This window comes from Sminthopsis crassicaudata, chromosome 5 (assembly GCF_048593235.1).
Source record: "Sminthopsis crassicaudata isolate SCR6 chromosome 5, ASM4859323v1, whole genome shotgun sequence".
In the NCBI taxonomy this organism is placed as follows: domain Eukaryota; kingdom Metazoa; phylum Chordata; class Mammalia; order Dasyuromorphia; family Dasyuridae; genus Sminthopsis; species Sminthopsis crassicaudata.
Genome location: NC_133621.1, coordinates 288,398,130 through 288,422,933, shown reverse-complemented (window position 1 = coordinate 288,422,933; position 24,804 = coordinate 288,398,130). Strand labels below are relative to the sequence as shown.

The following is a 24,804-nucleotide window of genomic DNA, read 5'->3' as shown; positions in this document are numbered from 1 at the left end:
TTCTCAGATAGGGGAACTTGGGTTCAACACGCAGCGACTCAGGCTCCAAGAAGAATAGATGGAGAACTGGGAGGGAGGCCAGAGGCCATCCAGTCTTCACAGAGGAAGAAACTGAGACCCAAGAAGCTTCTCGGACAACATGTGAGAGCAATCCAAGATAACTGGTAACATCTAACTCTCCGAATTTGTTCCTTGTTCCTTCAGGTATAAAATAGTGGTAAAAGTTCTTGTGTCACCAACCTCACAAGCACAGCAAAAACCCCTTAAAAATCTCACATGGACTAAATCTGGGATGGTTCCAGTATAACAAGTGTCCTTTCATGTGCAGAGATGCACGTGCTGTGAAAGTTCTCTCTGAGACGTGCTTAGCCCCCGAAGGGTCACGCTTCTTCCCCAGGGTCACACAGCCTTTGTGGGTCCCAAGTAGGAGTTAAATCCCTTCTTTCTGTGCCCCGAGGCAGTCTCCTGATCCCCAGGCTATCCTGGCTCTGTGACACTATCCAGAAAGTGGAAGCAGGTGCTTGCTACAAAGATGAGGTCCAGCAAAATCTAGACAGACCTCGGGAATTACTTAATTAGGGTGTTAATGGAGGAAGACTGACCAAAGCAAATTTCAAGGAAAGTGGAGGCAGTGCTTACCTGAATGTGTTTCATATTCTCAAAAAAGTCCATTTCAGGATCATTGAAGTCACTCAGCTGAACCAAATCTTTAAATTCTGGATGCTTTGGAAAGGTTTGAATTAAACAGGAAAGTAATGTGGTATATTCCTGCTGTATACTCTGCAAATATCAAATTGAGGGGGAAAAAATAAACATATTGCTTTTTCAGATAGAAAAAACTCCTTGAGGTCTAAAACACAGATGTAACTGCCACCCCAATCCACAATGAATAAAAGCATAGGAAGGGATAATTCTGAAAAGATGCAAAATACTGATAATCACTTGACAAAATGCTCAAGATCTCATTAATATAACCAGAGACACAAATTAGAACAACTCGAAGGCACCGGGTGACACCCAACCCAGCATGAGCAAAAACAATGCCACAACATTAAAAGCTGTTGGGGATGATAACAAATGGGCACACTCATTCACTGCTGAGGGAACTGCCCACTTAAGGTCTCTCTCTGGAGAGCAGTCTCAAAATAAACTACACAAGGGCCAAGGTATCGTTATTTACAATCAGTCCACTGTTGGAAAGAGCCCCTACAGTGTTATCAAATACAGAGAAACAAAGAGCCAGCTAGTCAGACTCTCTCACGGCCCCAAGCCCAGGGTGGTGAAGGAAGGGGCAACCCCGTGGAAGGGCGCTGTGGCTGACAAGGAGGAACACAAGGAAATCCAGGAACAGCCTCTGAGGTAACTCCCAAACAAAAAGAAACGAAAGGATGAATACATCGAGAGGAAAGAGAGTAAGAATGGACCAGAAGACCACTGACACCGGGAGAATAACGAACCAACCAAATGACTGGCATCACAGAGGAGAAAAGCCGGACTGGGCCCAGTCACCCTCACCCACCTCAGCTGGGTTCTTGAGGCCTTTCCTCAGAGTCTCCAAGAGCGTGCGCTGAATGACTTCTCGGTACTGGGCCTCCGTGACGTCTGCGGCCGCCAGTCGATGGATGATGCTCATCAAGCACAGGCTGGCACTGTCACTCAGGGCCATGTCCTTCAGCTGAGGAGAGGAGAGAGCAACAAAAGCAGTCACAGAGCACACTGAGCCACTGAAGGAACCCGGGAGGCTCTGCTTTACCACAAGAAGCAACAATCCCCAGAGACTCACAAAATCAAAGTGCCTGTGACTGAATTCTAAACCAGGAACTGGCGGGTGCAGGACAGTCCCATATCACAGAGATCCCTGCTTATAGAAGTGCCTACACTCCTCCTCGCCTCGGGGGGATGGTGGTGATGTATTAAGCAATGCCCCTGAATCTGGGAAAGTGCTGGGGAGGATGTTGGGGGTACATGGTGGGGGCACTCTATTCCCTTCTTCAGTCCTAAAACCCGAATTCATGGAAATGAATTGGGTTTGAATGATTAGGAAAGAAAAAGAACTTGTGACCTCCTCTGACACATGCTGGCCCCTCCTCTGCAGGGAGTGCTCGCCAGGGGGGGCCTTCCCATCCAGGGCCTGCCACACCTTTTTTGTGTCCTCAGATTATTTCCTGTCCCAACTCTCTGCCCCAACCAAACTCTAGCTCCCACCACACTTTGCTCCCTCCATACATTCATTCACAAAATATTCAAAGCAGTCTCCCATGACTGAGACCACCTCCTGTATGAAGTTTTCCCTGCTCACCCCACAAGGCCATAACAATATTCTCCCCCACCCATCACCTAGAACACGCTGCTTTATAATATCTCAATGTCCTGACAAGGTCAGGAGGTGCTGGGGGAGGGACATCAGAGACAGATTTGCAGCTCACCCCCTTTGCTTGGAATTTGAGAGTTTAACGAATTTGTTCAAGGTCAAAGGGTGCTAATATCCAAAGGGGAGTTTTCACCTGGAGCCTCTTGTACCACACTCTCAAAACTGTTCATCAGTTCCCACTATTTATGTCCACATAATATTGCTTATCTACTGGACACAATTACACAAATGTACATCCCACAAGGACCAAGCCTTATGTAAAGTGCTTCAAAAATGCATGTGTTTTTAATGGATGTTGGGACATGACTTCTAACGACCAAAAAGGCCACTTACCACAGCTCTATCGAGCTCTGCCAGAATGACTTACCTGTAATGTGTAGAAACAATTGTGCATTACAGGAATTAAGAAGGCGATGTCTACAGTCTCCATTTCTTTAATGTGAGAAGTAATCTTCTGGAAAGCTGACAAGCGAACGTCAAAGTTGATATCATCCAGGTGTCTTTGATCAAAAGCATTCAACTACAGGAAACACATGATGGAAATCATGAATTAGTTTTTAATGACAAAGAAATGACCAGTCAGCACTCTGGCCTCGGCCTGGGCACACTCCTCCGACGCCTCTCCGTGATGTGGAGACGGCATCAAGCTTTGCCAGGCTGAGACAGGAGGACAAACACAGGCCTGACCTGAAATATCTGGAAGGAGAGGGCAGATAAACAGAGCCATGAGCTGAGCAACAGCCCAGGCAACTTCAGGGCCAGTCAACAGTTTTTCTAGGAAACAATTATGAGGAAGGGACAGAACCTGTGTCCCCAAAGGGAGAGCCCTGCATCAAGGAACCCAGGGACCCACCAAGGAAGAGTGTGCCCAATAATCCTCTCCACATCAAACCTTCCTGGAAATAGGCAGTGTACAAACAAAAGGCTTAAAAATATCTATTTCCAAAAGAAGAGAATAAATTATTTTCATACCTTGACTACTTCTGTAATGTACTCCAATCCACTGTCAAAATCAGAAAGTGTCTAAAACAAAAGAAATAGTTGAGAAATTAGATTGAGTATCAGAAAATATTTCTCCCAGCACTTAGGATTCTCATATGTAGGTGGACCTACATATGGATGAATTTATGGGAGGACACAGGGGCAAAAAAAAGTGTCCCACTAAATGGGCAGGTATGGATGGGCTGCCCATCCATCTATCAAAGGACCTGCCCAAATCAATGTGAATTCCAATTCATTTGGGTGTTTGATGGCCATAACCACTTTTTAGCTCCTTAGGCCAATTGCTGCTAAAATACCAGATGTACCTACCTTAAAAACTGTACAGAGCATCTGTCGGGACATTTTGTTTTGAATGACAGAGAAAAGCCTTGACAAGGGCTTCAGGAAACTCGTTGGATCCTGACAATTCTTTAACAAGTTCTGTATGGTCACCAGGATATCAATCTCAGTGTCCTGAAAGAACAAAAGAGAGAGCGTTTCAGAATTTAGGAGAATGACGCTGAGGAAAAGGTGAGGTATGGGAAACGGTCACATGACTTCTCTCTCCCTCTCCCAATGCAATTATCTGCAAATGTGTGGATTTTTGCTCTGATTACACTTTTTCCACAAAATGTTTTTAAATGCTTAGAACTCTAATTACCCACGAAATCCATGACCACTTTTGAAATTAAGAGCAGCTTTATCTTCAGCGGTTTCTTCCTTCCCTCCCTTTAGGGTGAGGTTTTGTGTTAAGACCAGACTCTATCAAAACTACTCTACTCACATCACTGATCTGGCACTCAGTTTACCTAAATGAGGTAACTCTAAGGACCTTTCCATCTCAAATTACTTTAAAAGTTGGTTGGTTCTTTCTAGTAAAGAAAAAGGATGAACAGTTTTTATCATTCTCTGGGCAAATAAGAACTATGAATCTATGAAAAAAAAAAAAAAAAGGGAAGAGAACGAAATTTTCTTTTTTCAAAAAATTTCATCTGCTTGGTCATGAGTTTTACTTTTAACATAAAAACTGAAAATAATTTGAGGAAATAGAGGTTGGTTCTTGGCTCTGCCTTAAATCGAAAACAGCTCCTTTTACAAGATAATTATTAGTACTGTTCTAAAATCAGCCCACTTTCACCTATAAACATCTCCATAGAACCTATTTTGAAGAAAAATTTAATGTCAATAAGCAATCACTAAGCATCTAATGGTATGCCCAACATTGAGGATACAAAATCAGAAAAATGGACTGATCTCTGCCCTCAAGGAGCTTCCATTCCTAGTTGGCCCACATGGCCAACATTGACAGTTTGACAAACTTAAATTTACAAGAGAAAAGGAAAGAAATCACAAGGAAGGCTAAGATAAAATCTGGCAGTATTTCTTATCTACAAATCCCAATTCATCAGTTAAACCACCACATACAAAAATATCCTAATGTAAAAAAATAAGGGGACTTAATTGTGATGAGCACAAAGGTCCCTTCCATTTCCAGATCTACAAGATGATGCAGTGGGATGGGAGAGAACGCCAGATTTGGACAAAGAGAATCTGGGCTCAAATCCTAGCTCCAATCCTTACTAAGTATGTGACCTTGAAAAAATGCCCCTAACCTCTGGGCCTCAGTTCCCTCATCTGTAAAGGGGTTCACCCAGATGACCTCTTAGGTATCTTTGACTACTAATCTCTGATCTTTTCTATGTAGTTTTGAGGTTCCTAGGTTACAAAATGGATAAGACTCCTGGGTCTGGATTCAAAAAGACCTGAGTTCAAATACAGCCTCAAGACACTCACTAGCTGGGTCCTCAAACTTTTTAAACAGGGGGCCAGTTCCCTGTCCCTCAGACTGTGGGAGGGCCAGACTATAGTAAAAACAAAAACTCACACTCTGTCTCCGCCCCTCAGCCCATTTGTCATAACCCAGCGGGCCGCATAAAAACAGTCACATCTGGCCCAAGGGCCGTAGTTTGAGAACCCCTGCTCTATAATGTGAAGGTGATGATAGTACTTACTTCTCAGGACTGCTATGAGGATAAAATGAGAAAATATTTGTGAAGCATTGTGCAAACCTTAAAGAATTTGTATTATTATTATTATTATTATTATTATTATTATTATTATTATTATTATTATTATTATTATTATTATTATTATTAGATGTAATAGCAAGGATCAAAATCCAAGTTCTAAAAATTAAGCTAAAGTTTCTGGGTCTTTTTTTTTTTTTTTAAAAACAAAATTCAATTGCTAAACGCAGACTGTGTGTTAGCAGACTTATTCACAAATCAGAAAGAATGAAATGGTATCCAGAGAGGATGACCCGTGAGGGGAAGGCCAGGAAAGAAGAGACACTAAGTCTGCAGGAGTGAGAGCACAGGCCAACTTCAGAAGCTGCCAATGGCACTTCTCTTTAGGAGGCTTAAGCTATGAGCTTGATGAGTCTCTCTTCAAATCTCCACCTTGTATGACAGCCCAATTAATGGGAATCATCAGGATTTCCACTGCTGTTCTTCCCACTGTCCTACAGTAGGATTCCCATGCCACCAAAGACGCAGCCTCCTTATGAGAGGAGAGACAACAACTTTTATCTACGGTGGCCACCTTTCCCCAGATCCTTGGCCTTTCCTGCAGCCAGAGTATGAGTGGATGGTGAGGAAAACTGTCCTGATATGGTCCTATCCCATTTCCTCTCTACGTTGAAGGCAAAGAAATGCAAAAAACTGAACCAAAAACCTTTAAAAGCATTTTAGTGCCAAAAAAATCAAAGGGGCTGGGCAGGGGCTTTAGCCCTGGGTTCGAATCCGAGCCCAGCACCTTCTGTGTGTGTGAGCAATCCCTTAACTTCTCCACCCTGTATCCTCTTATGTAAAATGGGGTACTTTCTCACAGGCCTCTTGTGAAGAAATCCTGGGCCAACTTGAAAGACAGAACACAGGAACACCATGGACAGACTTCAGGTCCCATGGGCCACTTGGCCTTCAGCAGCAATCCTGTCCCCCTCCCTTCTACAAGATCCCCACTATAGACGCCCAGCGTCGGCCTGATGACTCCCATGAAGGGGAGATCTGGCCTCCTGAGGCGACCTGCCCTTCCTGTCCACATAATAGTCTCTCCACAGCAGAGAAGGGCTCTAGGTCTCCATCTGCTCCACTACTGTCATCTTATCTTGCCTCAAGGCTAAGCATCCCTACTTCTTCCAACCAGCTCTCAGCAGATGGACATGAGGCTTTTCTCCACTTTGTTGAATCAGGGCAGTCTGACCAGAACAGAATTTGTGGCTGCCCTATGACCCTGTGGACTCCTGGCCTGGGAGTCCACTACTTGGATAACGTCCAATGTTCACTTACCTCAGCGATGTTGCTTCGATGTAAGAAAGGAAGGAGGAGGGTGATGAGGACGGAGCTCTGCTCCTTGTCTTTCATAAACTTGCTGATCCTGTAAGGATAAAAACTCAACCATTAAGAAAGAAGGAGTGATTGGCTGCCACAGGCACTTGGCTTTTGCTAGTCCTGGCCAGGCTGGTCTTGGTATTCGTGGGTCTCCCACAAGAAACACCTGCTACCTGGACAATCATGGGATCCAAGGCTTCCAAGGTACTCCTCAAATAGACAATTTTTGAGTCTGATGCTCTATACTGTTTTCCATTCTCCCAGCAGGCTTTGGGACTGCTGGATCTAAAGATCACAGACCTAGAACTGCCAGGGTCCTGGAGGCCACCCCTGAGGGTCCAGCTCACTCATCTTAGAGATTAGTTAATTTCAGAACAGAGAGGCTCAGGTTCTAGCCCTGAGCCAGAGTCCATAAGTGTCAGAAGCAGCACTTTGCACTAGCCAGGCTGCCTCCTTACATGCTAGCATCCACAGGGTCACAAGTCCAGTCCAATGGACCACAGTCAAGCAGACAAAGCTGTGAGATATGGTCAAGGCAAGATGCCAGCCAAGCCAACAGAGGCCAGAAAAGCTGGATTAAGGCCTGACTCTGATGCATGGATTGTGGGCACTTGAAACTTCATTATTGCAGGTATCTTCTCAAGACCCTAAGCAGTGCCTGAACGGGGTAGGGAAGTTATTCACTGGGAGCTTCCAACAAGGATGCAGTCACCAGTCTGGATAAAACAAGGGGGGCATTTGCCTCATGAAAGTTCTTTCTTATGTCACTGACTCCTAAGACAACAGCAAATTAAACCCTGGGCTGACTTAAAAGCAAAGGTCTTTCAAGAGTCAAAAACAGAAACATAACTGACAATTGGGATGCGCCATAAATATGACTCAGCAAAAACCTCAGGCTTTGCAGCTCTCACCTGGAAAGGATGCTGAGCTCCTTGCTGACCTGGGCCCGGTACTTCTTCTTCCTCACCTTCTCTACATTGACCATGGTCCTGCTGAGGTACTTAAGGATGGCAGGCACCTGGGGCAGCATCAGCCTTCCACCCAGAGTGATGGACTCTGTAACAGACAGGTGAGGTCAGGGACTCGGCCTTCCCAAGCTGCTCTTGTGTCAAATCTGACACAGCTGGAATCTTCAATTATGGCCCAACTAGGACAGCAGGACCAAAGAGATCCTGTGGAGCGCCTGCTTCTCCATCCACATGGGCAGGTCACAAAATCACCTCGGACCTCCCCAATTGAATCTAGAGGTGGTTGCAAGGCCCAGAGCTGACATGCTTTTCTGTCAGATGGCCAGCATGACAAAAGTGTCAGAGGAGAATCTGAGCAGAGGAGGTCCTGTCATTCCCATTTATATTTCAAGTCACAAATAATCAGTTATACATAAAGGGCTGGGGGAAACCTCAGAGGTCATCTTTCCTGAGAGAAGAAAAGCGATTTGTCCAAGATTGCAGGGAGAACTAGGTTCTGAACTCAGTCCTACCACCAGCATTGTTATACAGTTAATAAAAACTTACTATAATTTAGTCATCTATATAAGAAACACTCATAAATAACTAAAACTATCACAAATTTATCGCTATTTTGACATATTAGTGTTGTTTCCAACTAAGATGTTGAGAAGAAAACCTTTTAATTGTGAACATCACACAGCTACAGTTGATATTTCCTAGTAGTTATTTCTATCAAAGCAAAATTGCAACTGCAAGAGTTTTTTAAAAAGCTTCAATTTCTGAATTGAAAATAGAGGTGAACCAGAAGCAAGTGAAAACAAAGGATGCAAAGTGGAAAGACCTGGCAGTATGGGACTGATCACCAAGAAGGCACTGTAGGTCAGAGTTCTCTGTAGCAAAAGTAAAGTGAGACAAGCAACTCTCAGACACTGCATCTGCAATGGAGAAGAGGGTGCCCACTCTGGCAGCTGAGATCACAGATCCACTGGAATTAAGATGAAGATTTACAGAAAGGAAAGCATAAAATAAAAGCCATAATGGTCACAGCTACTTAGTAAGCTGGGATTGATGCTACTGACTTTGTTCTCTTTAAAAATTAGCTCTGCTGCTGAGACAAGAAGGGTTGTGAAAGGCTAGCTTGGGATAATGGACAGAGAGCTGACCTGAGTGTGAGGGAGACCTGGATTCAAGTTCTCCCTCTCAAGTGTGCTTCCTACATGAACATGTCACTTAACTTCTCAGGGGTCTAAGACAGGCACTTCTTAGGGTAGAACAAAACAGACCAAAAAGTAATTTGGAAATATCAAAAAAAAAACAAAAAACAAAAAAAAAAAACAAAAATCAGATGACTTTTTAAACTCAGAGATTATGTAGCTCACAGGTAGCCTTATGTATGGCTTAGTGGGCTCTAATTTCTCTCTGACTTGGACATTACTGCTGTAGCCACTCTGCTGAAAGGAGCTTTGTACATGGTTGAAATAACAATTCTGGTTTAAAAGAAAGCAGAAGAAGAAGGGGGAAGGAAGGAAGAGAGAGAAGGAGGGCACAAACAGTGCTCTATAGCAAGATCCTAATATTGATCTGTCTCTTATCATACCATCCACATTTTCTGTTATCTCTGTGTAAACACATCCAGTCACAGTCAGGTCTGACACTGTGTCTGTGGGTTCAAAATCTGGTATGTTAAGGAGGTTGTCAGCTATATCCATCACGACACTGGCTGTGGTTTCAGACATGATCTTGGCCGAGAGAACGGCAAACACGTTACTGAGGATGTCGTACTCTGGCTCCCCAGGTTTCTGTTTAGCCAGCAAAGGGAAGTACCTGTGAGAAAAAATGACAATAATGCCCATTCAGGAAAAAGTAACATGAAGATTTTTCCCTTTAGTTGACCCCAATATACTAATATTGTTTATGAAAAAGCACTTTAATTTCACATAATCAAAATTATCTATTTGGCTTTACTCAAATGGCTAATATATCTTGTATGGTAAATAACCCATATTCCTTGCATATAGTTAGAAAGTTAGATTATATACTTCCTAATTTTTTGGGGGGAGGTATGATCTTCAGTATTCAGATGACACGTTCATTCAGTAGTATTTGTGTAAAATGATACAAAATGTTAATCTAAGACTAATTTCTCCCACATTGCTTTACAGTTTTCCAAGTACAATATGCAACTTACCTTGCTAGGTAATTTATATTTTTAAGGACTAATAATCTGTGTAATACAATTATTTTGGATTCTTCTTAGTCAAGTCTGTTCCATGGATTTACTTTTTCTCTTGTTTAACCTTATCTGTTTTTATAAAACAGTTTAAGGTCCAAAAGTGCTGTTGCCTCTTCATTCCTATCAAACTATATTATAAAGCATCATCATCAAGGAAGGCTTTTTTTTTGTTGTTTGTTTTTTAATCTAGCTCTGTAAGGTACCCTTTTGGTAATCTATTGGCATAGCATTAAATGTGTAAGTTAATTTTAGTAGTACTGTCATTTTTATTATTATATTGGCAAGGCCCAGGTCTGAGGACTAAATAGTGTTCTATCTTCTTAAGTTGTGCCTATTTTTCTTTCTTTTTTTTTTTTTTTGCTGAGGCAATTGGAGTTAAGTGACTTGCCCAGGGTCACACAGCCAGGAAGTGTTAAGTGTCTGAGACCAGATTTTAACTTAGATCCTCCTGACTTCAAGGCTGGTGCTCTAACCACTGTACCACCTACCTGCCCCTATTTTTATTTCTTAAAGAATCATCTTCTAATTGTATTCATCTGAGCATTAAGTGTGCTTTGTTAGAATAACTTGCAGATGATTTGTAAATTTTGTAGTTATTTTGAATGAGACTTCTTTTCTATTATTGCTTCCTGGGTTGTGATCTATCATAGTAGAATGTTATGAGTTTATTTTGGTAGCCTATACATACACACATAAAAAACAGAGCATTAGTATGCCTGTTCTTCTATAATATCTTCAACACTGTTTTTTTTTTTTTCATCATGTTTACGAATTTGCTAAGTGTGAAATGAAAACTCAGGATTTGCATTAGCAATCTGGGGCCTTCTTTTATATATTAATAGTAGTTTTTAGTTCTTTGGATAACCGGTCATATCCTTTGACATCATCTTCTGAGGAATAACTTTTGGTCTTTAATTGTTTATATATTTATATTACTTCAGTGTAAGAAATATTAGGACACAAAAATTTCTGATACATACATGCATAAAAATAATAGTGGTTGACAGCTGAACTGATCGGTTTTCAAGTTGTTCAAAGTTACCCATAAGACATTACTCAATTTTGTGATTACCACAATTTCAGAGGACCAACGCTTAAGCATACTACCCTACTTCTGACTGAGAAGTGATAGACTCAGAAGACAGAATAAGAAGTAAATATTTTTAAAAATGAGGGAATTGGTTTTTGCTCGACTATGCATATTTGTTAAAAACTTTTCCTAAATGGGGCTTAGGGCAAATGAAAGGGGGTGAAAATCGATTTATGCTACTTTTAAAAGATGAAAATAATTATGAATAAGTATAGTGAATAAGGTAAGTAATAGGAAATGAAAGATCAATAAAAATGTATTTTTAAAATAACACAGGACATTTCAGGAAAAGAAAAGTTTTGTAGCTCTTTTGAGAATATTTTTTTTTTTTTAAAAAAGGCAAAGGATATTACTAAAGTCATACTAACCCCCTCCCCACACCATGTTACCATGACAGAAAAGACAATGGAGTGTTCTAGTTCAACCATTTGACTTTAAGAGATGAGGAAACTGAGGCCCAGAAGAGAAGCAAAACAAGAAACAAGGATTCCTGGTTAAGTCCACTCCTCAGTGTTCTGCCTACTGTAGCACACTACCCAAGCAAAAATAGCAAGAGAATTTATGTCTGCTGCAAAGGGTAGGCAATCATTTAGGAAGAGCATCTTCAAATCTATAATAGCTGTAGTAGTTAACTGAAATTCTTTTGTTTTTATGTAAGAGTCACAAATGACATGGGGCCCCATTCCCACTCAACTTTTATCACTAAGTCTGTATTCAGAAAACAGCAACATCTAGGTAAACCAGCCCCTTTTCCATACTGTTTCTGCTTTTCAGGCCCCATTTGGCTGAAGTCAGAAATCTGTTGTCAAGGACAAATTCCATGTTTGACAAACTTTGAAGGCAAGAGACCAGGAAAAAAGAAGGGAGGGAGGAAAACTATACCTGGGGTTTTTACTCCAAGTATGAATAAGTTTCAGCAGAAAAGTTGGTGAATATTGGCTCTCAGATGCAAGTCTGGTGATCTAGAAGATAAGGAATCATCATGGGTAACACAGTAATTCAAAGTCCACTTTTCTGTGGAAATTGCTGACGCCAAGATAATCATTATGGCCCATAACTAAGGGTTTTAATAAATGTATCAGACAGACGTGTCTTGTGGAGGAGAAGCCACGGCTGAGTGAGGCTAACCTAAGGTCACAGAAGCAGCAAAAGGCAATCAGCTATGGAAGGATCCCAGGGCTCCAGGCCCCAGAGCTCATACTGACTAAGGCCTGGCCCTCCCCACCTCTCATTGTGTGTCTGTCTGCAGGTGGTGCTCTTTGTCAGTGCCAGCTGAATCCTGAATGGATCCCTTACCTGAGGCCAAATGGCACCTTGGAAAACAGCATCGATTTCTTCCGTGCTGAAGTTGTAAGTTTCCTGCTCGGAAAAAAACTCATCTACCAGCTTGAGTCCGAGACGCCTTAGATTTTTTAGGGGATTAATGACCTTCAGTTGTATCTGAAAAAATAGAAGCCCTCTTAGCACAATGAAGCAATGACCATCTGGAAGAAATGGTGCTGTTCACCTGACCATACCAGAAGATAGGAGGACAACCTTGAGGTTACAAGCATGGGCTTTCTCTCTCCCTCCATCATAAGTGATCAAGTAAACAAGTCACCTTCCTTAAGGGGAAAACTGGCTGATCCAAGACAATTCCAATACTTTGAATGGAAAAAAACATCCTAAAAGTGGACTGAGACATACTTTTTCCCCCTTGTTTTATTGTTTTTTCTTTTTCTTTCTCAGTTTTCCCTTTTTGTTCTGATTTTTCCTTCCCAACATGACTTATGTAGAACTATGCTAAAAATGATTGTTCATGTATAACCTGTTAGATTGCTTGCTATGGAGAGGAAGGGAAGGGAAGGAGAAAAAAAAGTTCGCAACTCAAAATTTTACAAAAATAAAGGTTGAAACTGAAAAGAGGGGAAACTGTCTGTGGACAAAGAAGAGCATTCAAGCCATGTGGTGAGGAGGAAAAAGGCAAGCTACACCCAATGGAGATTCCAGGTTACAAATAAAATGTTCTTTTTTTGTTCTATTTTGTATATGCAGTTTTTCTCCGCTTTTAATATGGATTAAATTTAGTCTATAGTTAGATATCACTAAAAAGACATATGGTGAACTGTAATCCATTTTCAATATATAAAAAATACATTCCCTGATGACTTCCAGAAAAAAGTCCTAGATACTAGATAAGAATTAATGATTGAGGCCAAATTCCTCATTTTGCAGTAAAGTTATATTCACAGCCAAGACTAGGCCTATCCATTCTCAAGTGTCATGAAACTGGGATTTTAGAAAATGTACTTTAAAATTCATAAGGTAGGGTGCTGCCCTTTTGTTAAATGGGCATTTTATTTAATAGAGCAAGAAAAGGATATTTTGTGAGGTACCCATAAGGAAAACCAGAGGTCTGAGCATCAAAAACAACCCTTCAGATAAGACAAGAGAATCTGAAGAAAAGCAGCCCAGAGATAATAGTACTGATGGACATTACACATAATGGAGATTGCATGCAATTTTTTTCCTATTCTACTATGTATATGACAATGTCTTCTTTATTTAGTGTTAGCCAAGTTCAGAATTGTAATAATAATAATAATGATGTAAATAGATGTTGAATACAGTTTGCCAATAGCTAATTTGAATATGACTACTTTCTGGACTTTAGAAATCAGAGCCACAAAACTGTTGGGGAACCACAGGAAAACTGGATGATAATTGTATCCTTTCGAACAGAAATGTGGATTTTGGGAATTCCCCTCTAAAGAAGATGATCTAAAGTACAAGAGTTAAGAAGCCACTCTGACAGAAATCAAGTACAGAAGCCACAGCAGGTTCTGTGCAGGAGATGCAGGGAGGTGATCTGATTGGAGGGGAAGTTCTGATGCTGGAGATAAACTGGAGGAATCAGCACCCTGCTGTGCAAAGAGTTGGCTGGGGGAAGCCACCTTGGGTCTCACACCACCAACAGTTTTAGAGAGGAGAAATCAAAAGCAGATGTGAAAATGAAAAAATCATCATGCTACCTTGATACTGGCCAAGGCACTTTTGAGCCTATCCACTGTGAAGGTTCTAAGAGCCTGACACCCCACCAGCAGCCCAGGAACAACATGGGGGGAATCAATTCAGCCAGCTTTAAAAATTCCCAGGAGCTGAACTCAACTGCTCCATGATGAGCGAGTTTAGTTAGGGAACCAAAGCATCTTGGACAACTCAGACGTCTCCTTGACCCTGACACTTCACCTCCCAGCCTATACCAACTCTTCCACTTTCAGCTCTAGAATAATAATCATCACAAATCTATCACTGTTTCTGGAAAGAATCCTCCATGAGGATTCCAGCCCAGTGTATGAGACATAGAAAGCATTTAATAAATGCTTTCTATTCATTCTATAACATCTAGAGTGGTTCTAGCTAGAGATGTACTTTGAGTGTTTTCATGTACAGGACCTAGGAGGCTGGGTAATATTAGGACACATGAGATCACTGGGTCATAAAATACTACTGGCTAAGTAAGAGCTCTCACTTATGCAGAAATCTTTCTAATTGCTGGAGGACTTTCTGTCCTAGCCACCCTAAGAGGAGATATAGCACTAGCATTATTATTCCCATTATTATCCATGAGAAATTCGGTTTAAATAACGCATCTACAATCATGAAATCAGTGAGCATCACAGCAGAGATCTGAATCCCATTTTCAAACATAGTGCTCAAAACTTGGCTTGTGGTTGGCCAGGGAACATGGAAGTAGGCCCTTTCCAGCATTAAATTTATTTCCCTTTTCAAATAAACTTTAGGACACAAATCATTTGCCAGGTAAAAAACTGCCTGTCCAGACCTGGCCTGGCCTGGCCTCTTGGCACTTCTCTCCCCACTGATTCTGCCCCCCAGAGCCTGGCAGACCAAGCTCCAATCTTCTCCCTCAAGAAAGCAGTCCTCCCTGAGGACTTTGCTATATTTATATACTGCTGTTTGTTTGAAATGACAAGAAGAATGTGGTTTTGCCTAGTGTATCCAAAGACTACGGTCAGTAAGACATGGTTCCAACCCAGTGCTCCAGGAAAAAACTGGGAAGGAATCTGGTAGGGAGAAGGCACTGAATCACTAGTTCATCCCTAGCTATGGGAAAACAAGGTGGAGAGGGGAGAGAACAGCAGGAGAGGGGCCTTGGTCATCTCTGCCATGCCAAGGCCCAGTGTGTTCGAGTCGGGGGCTGAAATCAGCTCACCCTGTTTTCTGTGGGAACATTAATTTGAAGTGGGAAAGGACCTTATTTAAATATGAAGAGATGGAGGCTCAGAGAGGGAAAACACATTGCCCAGGATCACCAAGCCAAAGATGTCTTCAGAATTCCAGGTCTAGTGCCTATAGTCAAACAAAGTTCTGACCCATTGAAAGTATCTGTTCTGGCCATCACAAGCAGGAGGAGATCAGGGGAGAAGATTCCCCAAACACAGCCAGGCCTCTACAGCTGGAAGACCCTTCCCACGCCTCAGTAGATTAGAAAAAGGTCACCAATTTAAAAAAGATGGAGAACACAGTCTCAATTTTTAAGAATGATTTGGATAATCAGGACCAATTTTTTTTTTTTTTTTTTTTTTTTTAGCTGAGGCAATTGGGGTTAAGTGACTTGCCCTAGGATCACACAGCCAGAAAGTATTAAGTTCCTGAGGCTGGATTTGAACCCTGACTTCAGAGCTGGTGCTCTATCCACTGCGCCACCTAGCTGTCCCAATAAGAACCAATTGCTAAAACAGACAGCTACTAAGATAAGGTTGAAATTGGTTCATGATTGAAACATAAAGAGTAATATATTATAAGCAAATTCTATAAGAAATGACCAGCAGGATGATTTCAGAGAGGTCTGGATAGACTTATATAAACTGATGCTAAATGAAATGAGCAGAACCAGAAGATCATTATACACGGCAACAAAAATATTATACAAGGATCAATTTTCATGGATGTGGCTCTTTTCAATAGTGAGATGATGCAGGCCAGTTCCAATGGACTTGTGACGGAGAGAGCCATCTGCACTTAGAGAGAGGATTATAGGGACTGAGTATGGATCATAACATTGTACTTCCCCTTTTTTTGTTGTGTTTGCTTGCATTTTGTTTTTTCTCATTTTTTTTTTTTTTGATCTGGCTTTTCTTGTGCAGCATAATTGTGGAAATATAGAATTGCACATGTTTATCTTATATTGGATGGCTTGCCATCTAGGAGAGGACATGAGGGGAAGAGAGGGAAAAAACTTTTGGAACACAGGATTTTTCAGGAGTAAATGTTAAAACTATGCACATGTTGCTGTGAAAATAAAAAGCTTTAAATTAAAAAAAAGAGACAGGCAATTAGCAAGAATATTGTCTAAGCTCACAATATGAAAGAACAAGGTAGCTGCAGATCGGACCCAACAAGAAGATGACAAGGCCTGCAAGGATGCCTTCAGATTTGGGGATGAAGAAAAGAAAGATGGGAGCCATACACTCCATGTCCTAAGGGATTTCTGTGCTCCACCTCCAAAACAACAACACAAACAAACTCAGAAGAGAAAATCAGCCACATGCCAGTGAGACTGCTTTCAATTCAGGATCTGCGTCCATTTTCAGTGTAAACATAAGAGCATAGGCAATAATAAATAATAGCATATTATTTATGGATAATAAATAATAAATAAATCATAGGCAAAAAATTTTAAGTGTGTTGTTTAATATTCTAACCACCTGAAAACAGAGAATTTAGAAAGGGGAAGGGGAAATAATTGTCTCCTCACTCAAAACTGAACATCCAAATCCAGGGATGCAACTTGATAAATGTCTACATTTGTTAGAACATCTAATGAGGTAGCACAGTGGCAGAGCAATTAAAGTGCCAGGTCTGAAGCCAAGAAGACTCAAGTTCAAATCCTGCTTCATCTACTTCCTCACTCAGCCTGTTGCCTCATCTTGTAAAATGGGGAAGATAGCCCCAACCTCACAGAATTGATAAATTATGAAAACCAAATACTTTGCAAACTTGAAAATACTACGCAAATGTTAGCTATTATTATTGTTATTATGAATATAATTTTGCAAATTCTTATAACATCTGAAGAAAAAATAATTCTCAGATTTCTTTAGCCAGCTAAGAAGAATGATGAATCTGGAAAGAGAGGACTGGGTGCTACTTCCACCTCTGTCACCTGGGGAAGCTCAGGGCTAAGGTCCTCTAAGGCAAAGGGCCTCTGGGTCACTGACCACCACACTCTCCTTAACACAATGCCAAGTCACATCAACGATCTTGGGAGTTGACCTAAGATCGCCCCCGTTACTAAGTAACTCCTAAGTTAAGCAACGGTTCAGAAATGTAGATTAGGAAGCACCAAGGCTTTCCATTTAGAAGTCAGATAGTCAACAGTATCACCAGCCAGGGAAGAAGGGAGGGCCAGAAGAATTTGACACCCGGCAAGGGCTCGAAGGCCTGGCTAGAGCTGGAACAGAACCTTACTTTACAATAAAGAGTCTGTGAAGGATCGATCATGAGCAGCTGTGACATCCACTAATCTAACCCAATGAGTACTTAGGAAGCACCTTATACACGAAGGACACTCTGCCAGGGAAGGAGATCAAAAAAGCATGAAAAAGTGCTCTCAGGGGATCAAGGACAGGGAGGGAACATACAAAAGTCCAAAATGTCAACTGCCCAGCACTGACATAATAACCTGAGAAGGAAGCTGACTCTGGCAGGTGGGCAAGGGTGGATTGGAACAGGGGTTCCTAAATTTTTTGGCGTCATGGCCCCCTTCAGCAATCAATCTATAGACCCCTTTTCAGAAAATACATAGGATTACAAAGGAAATTAATTTAATCAAATATAGTTATTAAAATATATTTTAAAAACAAGTATATAGATCCCAGGTTAAATGTTCCTTGGGGCTCTACGGGGAACTGTTTAATTTACAATTGAAACATTAAATCAGAAGGTCTAGGCTTGGGAGTAAGGGGCATAAAAGTGGTCCTGACAGGAGAACCTTAGAGAACAGCCACCTTGAGGGACTGGGAAAAGGAAGCAAAGGAGAGCTAGGGAAGGAGAAGGAAAGCCAAGGAAAACCAAGGCAGGGAAAACCACAAGCATCCAGGTCTGCAGAAATGAGGAAGGATAAAGACGGACAGCTGCAAGGAACAGCACTTGGGGATGTTCTGGATCTCTGCAGCCAAAAAGGACTCTTCCTTATCCAGCTCTCCCAAGTACACTATGACCCGCCCAGCCCCTGCCTCAGTACATAGTGGTTCCATGGGTGCACATGTTTGCGGCGGCCACAGGATCTCAGGGCAGGCACAGGGGATAGCAACTCCATACCCTGGCCTCATATACCAGCTATGCAGGGCAGGGGGAATGCCTGCACTAAAAATGCTGGGAAGGGGCAACCCCATGGCCTGCTCCCAGCCTCCTCACCTTCTCTCTCTGCTGAAGGGCGTGGGACACGGTTGCTGTCATGCAGAGCAGGATCTGCAGAATCTCAGACAGGTAGGGGCTGGCCAGGTGACCAATGTTTTTTAAGACCAGCTCCAGGCTGTTGAAGACACCATGCTGACGGCCCAAGGGGATGACTCTGGACAGATCCAGGTCCTCCACAGCTCGCAGAACTGCAGAGTGGCAGGGCCCTGGCAAAAAGCCGAGAAAAAGAGGCTTGAGAGAAGGAAAGTGCCGAAGCTGCTCCTGAGAACTACAACTACAGCGGTGAAGAATGTGACCACCTTACAGGGCTCATCTGGCCCTCCACAGTCCTGGAAGGCCGGAGCCATTTAGAGGCCTGTGAGAGGGGCGAGTCATCAGCAGACTCAGGTCCGCTGCCTGTGAGCCTGGCTTTGAGTACTCTTTACCAAGCAGAGCCTTGCACAGTGCAGACAGAGCAGGCCAGGGAGTCACAAGAACCGAGCTCAAGGTCAGAGGCTGCCCCAACACGAGCTGGGCCGGCCCCTTCCCATTTCCAGGCCTAAGGGGAGAGGGAATTCCACACCAGGAAGTTCCCTCTCCCAAAGAAATCACCAGGTCACCCAATGGGCCTGTGAAGCTGAAGCCACTCTCTTTACCAGTCTTCTCCCTTGCCACCCTGTCAATCAAACAGCCAAGGCCGTTTTCTAATCTGTGACCAGATCCTATCAAGAGAGATAGGACCTGGTGGGGATTACCGAGGCAAAGGGCAGCGCCCCTTAGTGCCATCTCTCAGAGGCTCTGTGAGGGGAGGGAGGCGGACTTGGTGACCCCAGTCATCTCACCTCTGGGGAATTCCCTAAGTTGCAAACAAGAGGCACCCCTGCCCCTGTAGAGGAAGCTCCCTACCCCAATGAATCCCAGGCCTCCTGACCCCATCCTCCTCACAACGACCCGGGCCAGGTAGCATCAGTGTGCTCGTTCTGCCCATTGTCACTCAGACCCGGACCCCACAGAGAACCCGTCACCCAGAATTAGGGGAGGCAGCAGGGTCAGATAGCACTCACACCGGAGGTGGTCACAATGAGTTAGTACCATTTTTGAAATGCTTCACGGGCTCAAATAGCAGGTCTAAGAACATGTGGACCTCTTCGGACGATGACCCCGCGAGGAACCGCAAGACAATCGACATGCGCGTCCCTGAGGCTGACTTGCCCTGAGTTTTACTCCCAGTCTTGTTTTTCATTCGTCCATAAAGAATTCTACAAAATAAAAAATAAAAGAGGTTAATTCACCATCCATCCATTTCACAATCTGTTTGATGAAATTCCTTGCATTGCATCATCGGGACCAAAATTAGAGTAACCTTGCCTGCCATTGTTACACACAAGGGTTAAGAGATTTCCCATATTAATCCGAGGCAGAATCCAGAATAAAACCAAGGTTTACCAACTTCGGTTCAATACTACCTTCATCAGACTGGATCCAGGGAATCTGGCAAACTAATGAAGATTTGATAAATTATGCACCGTCCTCGAGCTTACACTTCTCTATTTCCAATAAAGTATTAAAAGTTGTAGTGTCTTTTTTGGGTCTGTATCCCAAAGAGATTATAAAAAAGAAAGTTCCTACATGGGCAAAAATGTCTGTAGCAGTCCTAGCAAGGAACTGGAAACTGAGTGGATGCCCATCAGTTAGAGAATGACTGAATAAATTATGGTATTATATGAATGTCATGGAATATTATCGTTCTGTAAGAAAACAATCAACAGGATGATTTCAGAGGCCTGGGGAGATTTACAGGAACTGATGTTAAATGAAATGAGCAGGGCCAGGAGATCGTTGTACATGTCAACAAGATTTTGTGATGATCAATTCTGATGGAGGTTGGCTCTTTTTAACAATGAGGTGACTCCCGGCAATTCCAATAGATTAGTGATGGACAGAGTCATGTGCAATCAGAGAGAAGACTGGGGATTGAATGTGGATCATAACACAGTATTTTCACCTAATTTTGTTGTTGTTTGCTTGGTTTTTTTCTTTGTGTTTTTTTTTCCTTCACTTTCTGATCTGATTTTTCTTGTGCACCATGACAAATATGGAAATATATTTAGAAAAATTGCACATGTTTAACCTATTGCTTGCTATCAATGTGAAGAGATAGAAGGAGAAAAAGTTAGAATACAAGGTTTTGCAAAGATGAATGCTGAAAACTATCTTTGCATAAATTTGGTAAAATAAAAAGCTATTAAAAATGGAAAAAAAAATAAAGCTATTAAATATTATCATAGTCTGAAATGCATTAATTACATTATTATCAATGATTTCCAAAAGAACAAGTTAAGAAAATATAGGCTTTAACACATTTGATGGAATATGACAAATAGTATACATTATTCAAAAAGAAGCTTTTAAAAATTAAATAAAACAATTAAAGAGAGCGGGTGGAGCAGAACTAGACATCAAGAAGCTATGAACTTGTGAAAGGAAGAGAAGCCAAGTATGATGAGCGTGGTACATAGACCTCCTTGTCAAAAGGAGATGATGACTTCTGGAAAAGATCACAGAATGGGCACAGAGGCCTAGTGCCACAAGAATGAAGAACTTGGATTATCTGGACATCAGCTAGATGAACAGCCATGAACCGAAAAGCTAATAACATCTTTGACTCAGTGAGAGCCAAGAGAAGGGCTGTTATGCATTTTCATCAGATTTAAGTCAATGAGAAGAAAATGATGTGACAGCAAAAGTGTAACTTTCTCCACTCTCACCAGGCTACTGAGGACAGTGACAAATCAGAAGTGGTCAAGAGGGAACTGAAACCCAGTATAACTGAGCTGATACTAAAAGCTCATAGATGAATTATATCCTTCATGAAACAACAGGCAGAGGTAACTGTTGCACCAATGTCAGGGATGCCATGACTGGCAGAGTGAATATGAATGAGGAAGTCATTCAAGCTGTCCATGGCATGAAAGAACAGAGACAAAGAAGGAAATATATTTAGAAAAATTGCACATGTTTAACCTATTGCTTGCTATCAATGTGAGGAGATAGAGGGAGAAAAAGTTAGAATACAAGGTTTTGCAAAGATTAATGCTGAAAACTATCTTTGCATAAATTTGGTAAAATAAAAAGCTATTAAAAATGGAAAAAAATAAAGCTGTTAAATATTATCATAGTCTGAAATGCATTAATTACATTATTATCAATGATTTCCAAAAGAGCAGCAGTTAAGAAAATAAAGGCTTTAACACATTTGATGGAATATGACAAATAATAGTATACATTATTCAAAAAGAAGCTTTTAAAAATTAAATAAAACAATTAAAGAGAGCGGGTGGAGCAGAACTAGACATCAAGAAGCTATGAACTTGTGAAAGGAAGAGGAGCCAAGTATGATGAGTGTGGTACATAGACTCTTCTATGGAAACAAGAAGTCATTGGGATTCTTCCTGGGGCTGGGCCTGCTGGAAAGAAAGCTTTGAGGAGGCAGACTGCATGACAGCTGAGTCTGGAAAGGTGCTGTGTGGAGCAAAGGAAGGATTTTCTCCAGGCATGGGCTAAGCAGGAAAAATGGGAGAAAGATGGACAAGCAGGTGGGTCTAGGATTCAGAAAAAAAGGGATTTTCGAGAACCTTTAGTCCAAGAGCTTTCATCTGGCATCCATGACCTTTTCTTTTTGTAATACTATGATAATTCTATGTCAATGTTTTTGTTTTTTTGGAATCTTGCATCTAGCTCCCTCAGTCTGCCCAAGAGATCCAGAAAGCAAAAAAGATTAAGAACTCCTGATATAGCCCAAACTCCTCATTCTAGAGGAGGCAACTGAAGCCCATGTCAAGGTCAAACAATTTGTCAGAGATCACAGAGCTAATTACAGCAGGAGCTGGGATTTCTTCTCCTGATCCAAATCTCTTTCCACTCCACCATAATGACTCTCCCCATGAGTGAAAATGATAAAGAGACAAGTGTTGGTGCTTTAGGAAGAAAACCTCAATAGAAATGGGTCTGTTCAACTCAAGAAGAAAGGATAGAAAACAACTGAACTCAGAAGCCCCAAAATATAATGTACCTAGGAAAGAACCCCTATTTGACAAAACTGCTGAGAAAACAGAAAGCACCTGGCAGAAATGGATTCAACTCTAACTGCTAGACCAAATATCACCCTAAACTCAAAATGGGTCTGGGAATACACAGTGGTTGGTTGTTTACTGATTCCTCCAGGAAAAACTGGATGAATCCTTTAGGGGACGCCACCGAGGAGGCATTGGCAGGCACAAGCCAGACTCTGAAGCCCTCTTCGGCTCCAAGATGCCGGGATTCTATACAAAAGACAGGGCAGTCTCTAAGTGACATCCCTAAAACATTACTACTAAAACATCAACCAGTACTGCAGGTTGGGAGGCCAGAGGGAGGAAATGAATAGAATTAGACCTATGATTTCACCAGGGTAGAGAACATCCAGAGTGGAATCTCCCCCCCTAACAAGGCAGGTGAGCATTCTGGCCTTGCACTTTATGGCTGTGGAGAGAGGCCCGGGACTCCAAGAGGGACTTGCCAGGGACCCCAAGGTCAGTATGTGTCAAAGGTGGAGCTTGAATGCAGGCCTTCCAGACTCCAAGGCTCACCTTCCATCCACTCCTTGTATATTTGTACTCAACATACCTCAGAAGTACTGAAAAAAGATCGGCTCTGTGAGCTGTTTTCACAATTGTATTCTCCTCTGAAATGCTAAAATGGACAATTTCTTCTTTAAAGCTCTTGTCTTCCAACAACCTCTGCAAATTCTCTCTGTAGATAATAAAAACATAAATCAGAGGGTCAGGGGATTTGTGGTCATAATTATAGTAGCTCATCAATCTCATCTTCATCTTCCCACAAGACAAGAACAAAGTATTGTTTAACAACCAACAAAAGTCTTTCTTTATGTTCTAACAGATGATTTTCCAAAGAAATCTTAGAAAGTATACTTGTTTTGTCTTTGTGCTCCTGTGCTTAGCAACACATCCTATAAACTGAAGGTAATCAGTATCTGCTCACTGTGAAAGGGGGAAAAAATCTGAGAAAAACTTCAACTACCATTTAATACAACAAGTATATAGAGGATTTCTTCTCTTCAAATATTTGATTTTTTTTTTTTGGGGGGGGGGTCATCTAGACCTGTGAATTCATCAATGTTGGAAGGCAGAACAGCTGTGCCATCCTCCCAAGTATGGCGTGGCTGGGGAAACAGCTCCACAGAAACTATAATGACACGCATGAGAAGGACAAAGAATCCACAATGGAACTCTGTGTCATTATAATGAATAAGGCTGGTCTCAAAGAGACGGAAAGAGGCACTGACCTCCCTTTGCAGAGGAGGAGGATAGTCAGACTTGATGGATGTGTTGGCTGGTTTTCCTGAAATTATTCTCCCTAGCTTTTTTTTAGAAATCGTTATCACAAGAGATATAGCATGTTGGGCAGAGAAGGGTGAGGGGAGAAAGGGAAGGAGAGAGGGAGGAATTTTTAAATGTCTTAAAAACATTTCCTGAGCCACTAAAAGGTCACTGACCTAGTGGAGGGGGTAGGGGTGGGGAGGGCATCCACAGATCATTATTTATCAGATATAGAATCTGAATCCAAGTCTTCCTAACTCTGACATCAACTCCTTATTGGATTTTTAAAAATTAATTCATTAAGTTGTAACATTATTTTAACAGGCATTCATTTTAATATTTGTATACAAAAAAAAGGTGATGATACAAACTACTCTATACATTTCTAAAACAACCTGTTTCCTTCCATGGAGAATCTAAAAATAAAATTCTTATTACTGAGATGTATTTCTAGTTTCCACCCCCACCTTGAAAACCAAATTCCTTTTCTATTTGAAAGGAACAAATGTTTTCCTATTCTGCAATAAAAATGATCTGTATCATATGGAAGATTAACATCAGCTGGCTGTCCTCCTGCATTACCCTCACTTACTTGTAAGGCAGAATGTGGGGGTGCTTGTAGGTCATGATACACTCCAGGGCCATTTTTTGCACATCTTGTTCAGGATGCAACAGTAACTATATATAAAGTTTTACAAAATGGTCAAAAAAAGCAAAAGTCATTCATTTAAAAATATATATTCCCTCCCACCCTATCTAGACCTGGAATTTCATCCTCAAGAGAAATCAAAAGATAAGAAATTCCCTTACTTCATTAAAAACATCTCGATAAGTAACTGTCTCAGGGCATCTCCTGGACCATAAAGCAGTTACGTCACTTGCCCATACCAACTGCTAAATGCAGACATTTTCCTTTTTTTTTTTTTTTTCAACTGTTTCCTACCTCACTCCTGTTTGCTAGGAAGGATAGGGGTGGGAAAAGGAGTCAGGAGTTATTGAAATAAAACACAA

The 24,804-nt window shown here is 41.7% G+C and overlaps 1 protein-coding gene across 1 annotated transcript in view; it reads right to left on the bottom strand.

Moving 5' to 3' along the window:
* UTP20 (UTP20 small subunit processome component) overlaps nucleotides 1-24,804 on the bottom strand; it is a 92,673-nt gene that overhangs the window by 27,603 nt on the left and 40,266 nt on the right. The window contains exons 24-37 of the mRNA XM_074271367.1: nucleotides 24,386-24,471; nucleotides 23,081-23,206; nucleotides 19,508-19,674; nucleotides 18,434-18,642; nucleotides 12,311-12,454; nucleotides 11,897-11,976; nucleotides 9,289-9,515; nucleotides 7,653-7,797; nucleotides 6,700-6,787; nucleotides 3,683-3,826; nucleotides 3,344-3,394; nucleotides 2,739-2,891; nucleotides 1,520-1,675; nucleotides 640-780 (exon numbers count right to left, since the gene is read on the bottom strand). Of these exons, the coding sequence (XP_074127468.1) occupies nucleotides 640-780; nucleotides 1,520-1,675; nucleotides 2,739-2,891; nucleotides 3,344-3,394; nucleotides 3,683-3,826; nucleotides 6,700-6,787; nucleotides 7,653-7,797; nucleotides 9,289-9,515; nucleotides 11,897-11,976; nucleotides 12,311-12,454; nucleotides 18,434-18,642; nucleotides 19,508-19,674; nucleotides 23,081-23,206; nucleotides 24,386-24,471 (1,917 nt within the window). The remainder of the gene's footprint in view (nucleotides 1-639; nucleotides 781-1,519; nucleotides 1,676-2,738; nucleotides 2,892-3,343; nucleotides 3,395-3,682; nucleotides 3,827-6,699; nucleotides 6,788-7,652; nucleotides 7,798-9,288; nucleotides 9,516-11,896; nucleotides 11,977-12,310; nucleotides 12,455-18,433; nucleotides 18,643-19,507; nucleotides 19,675-23,080; nucleotides 23,207-24,385; nucleotides 24,472-24,804) is intronic.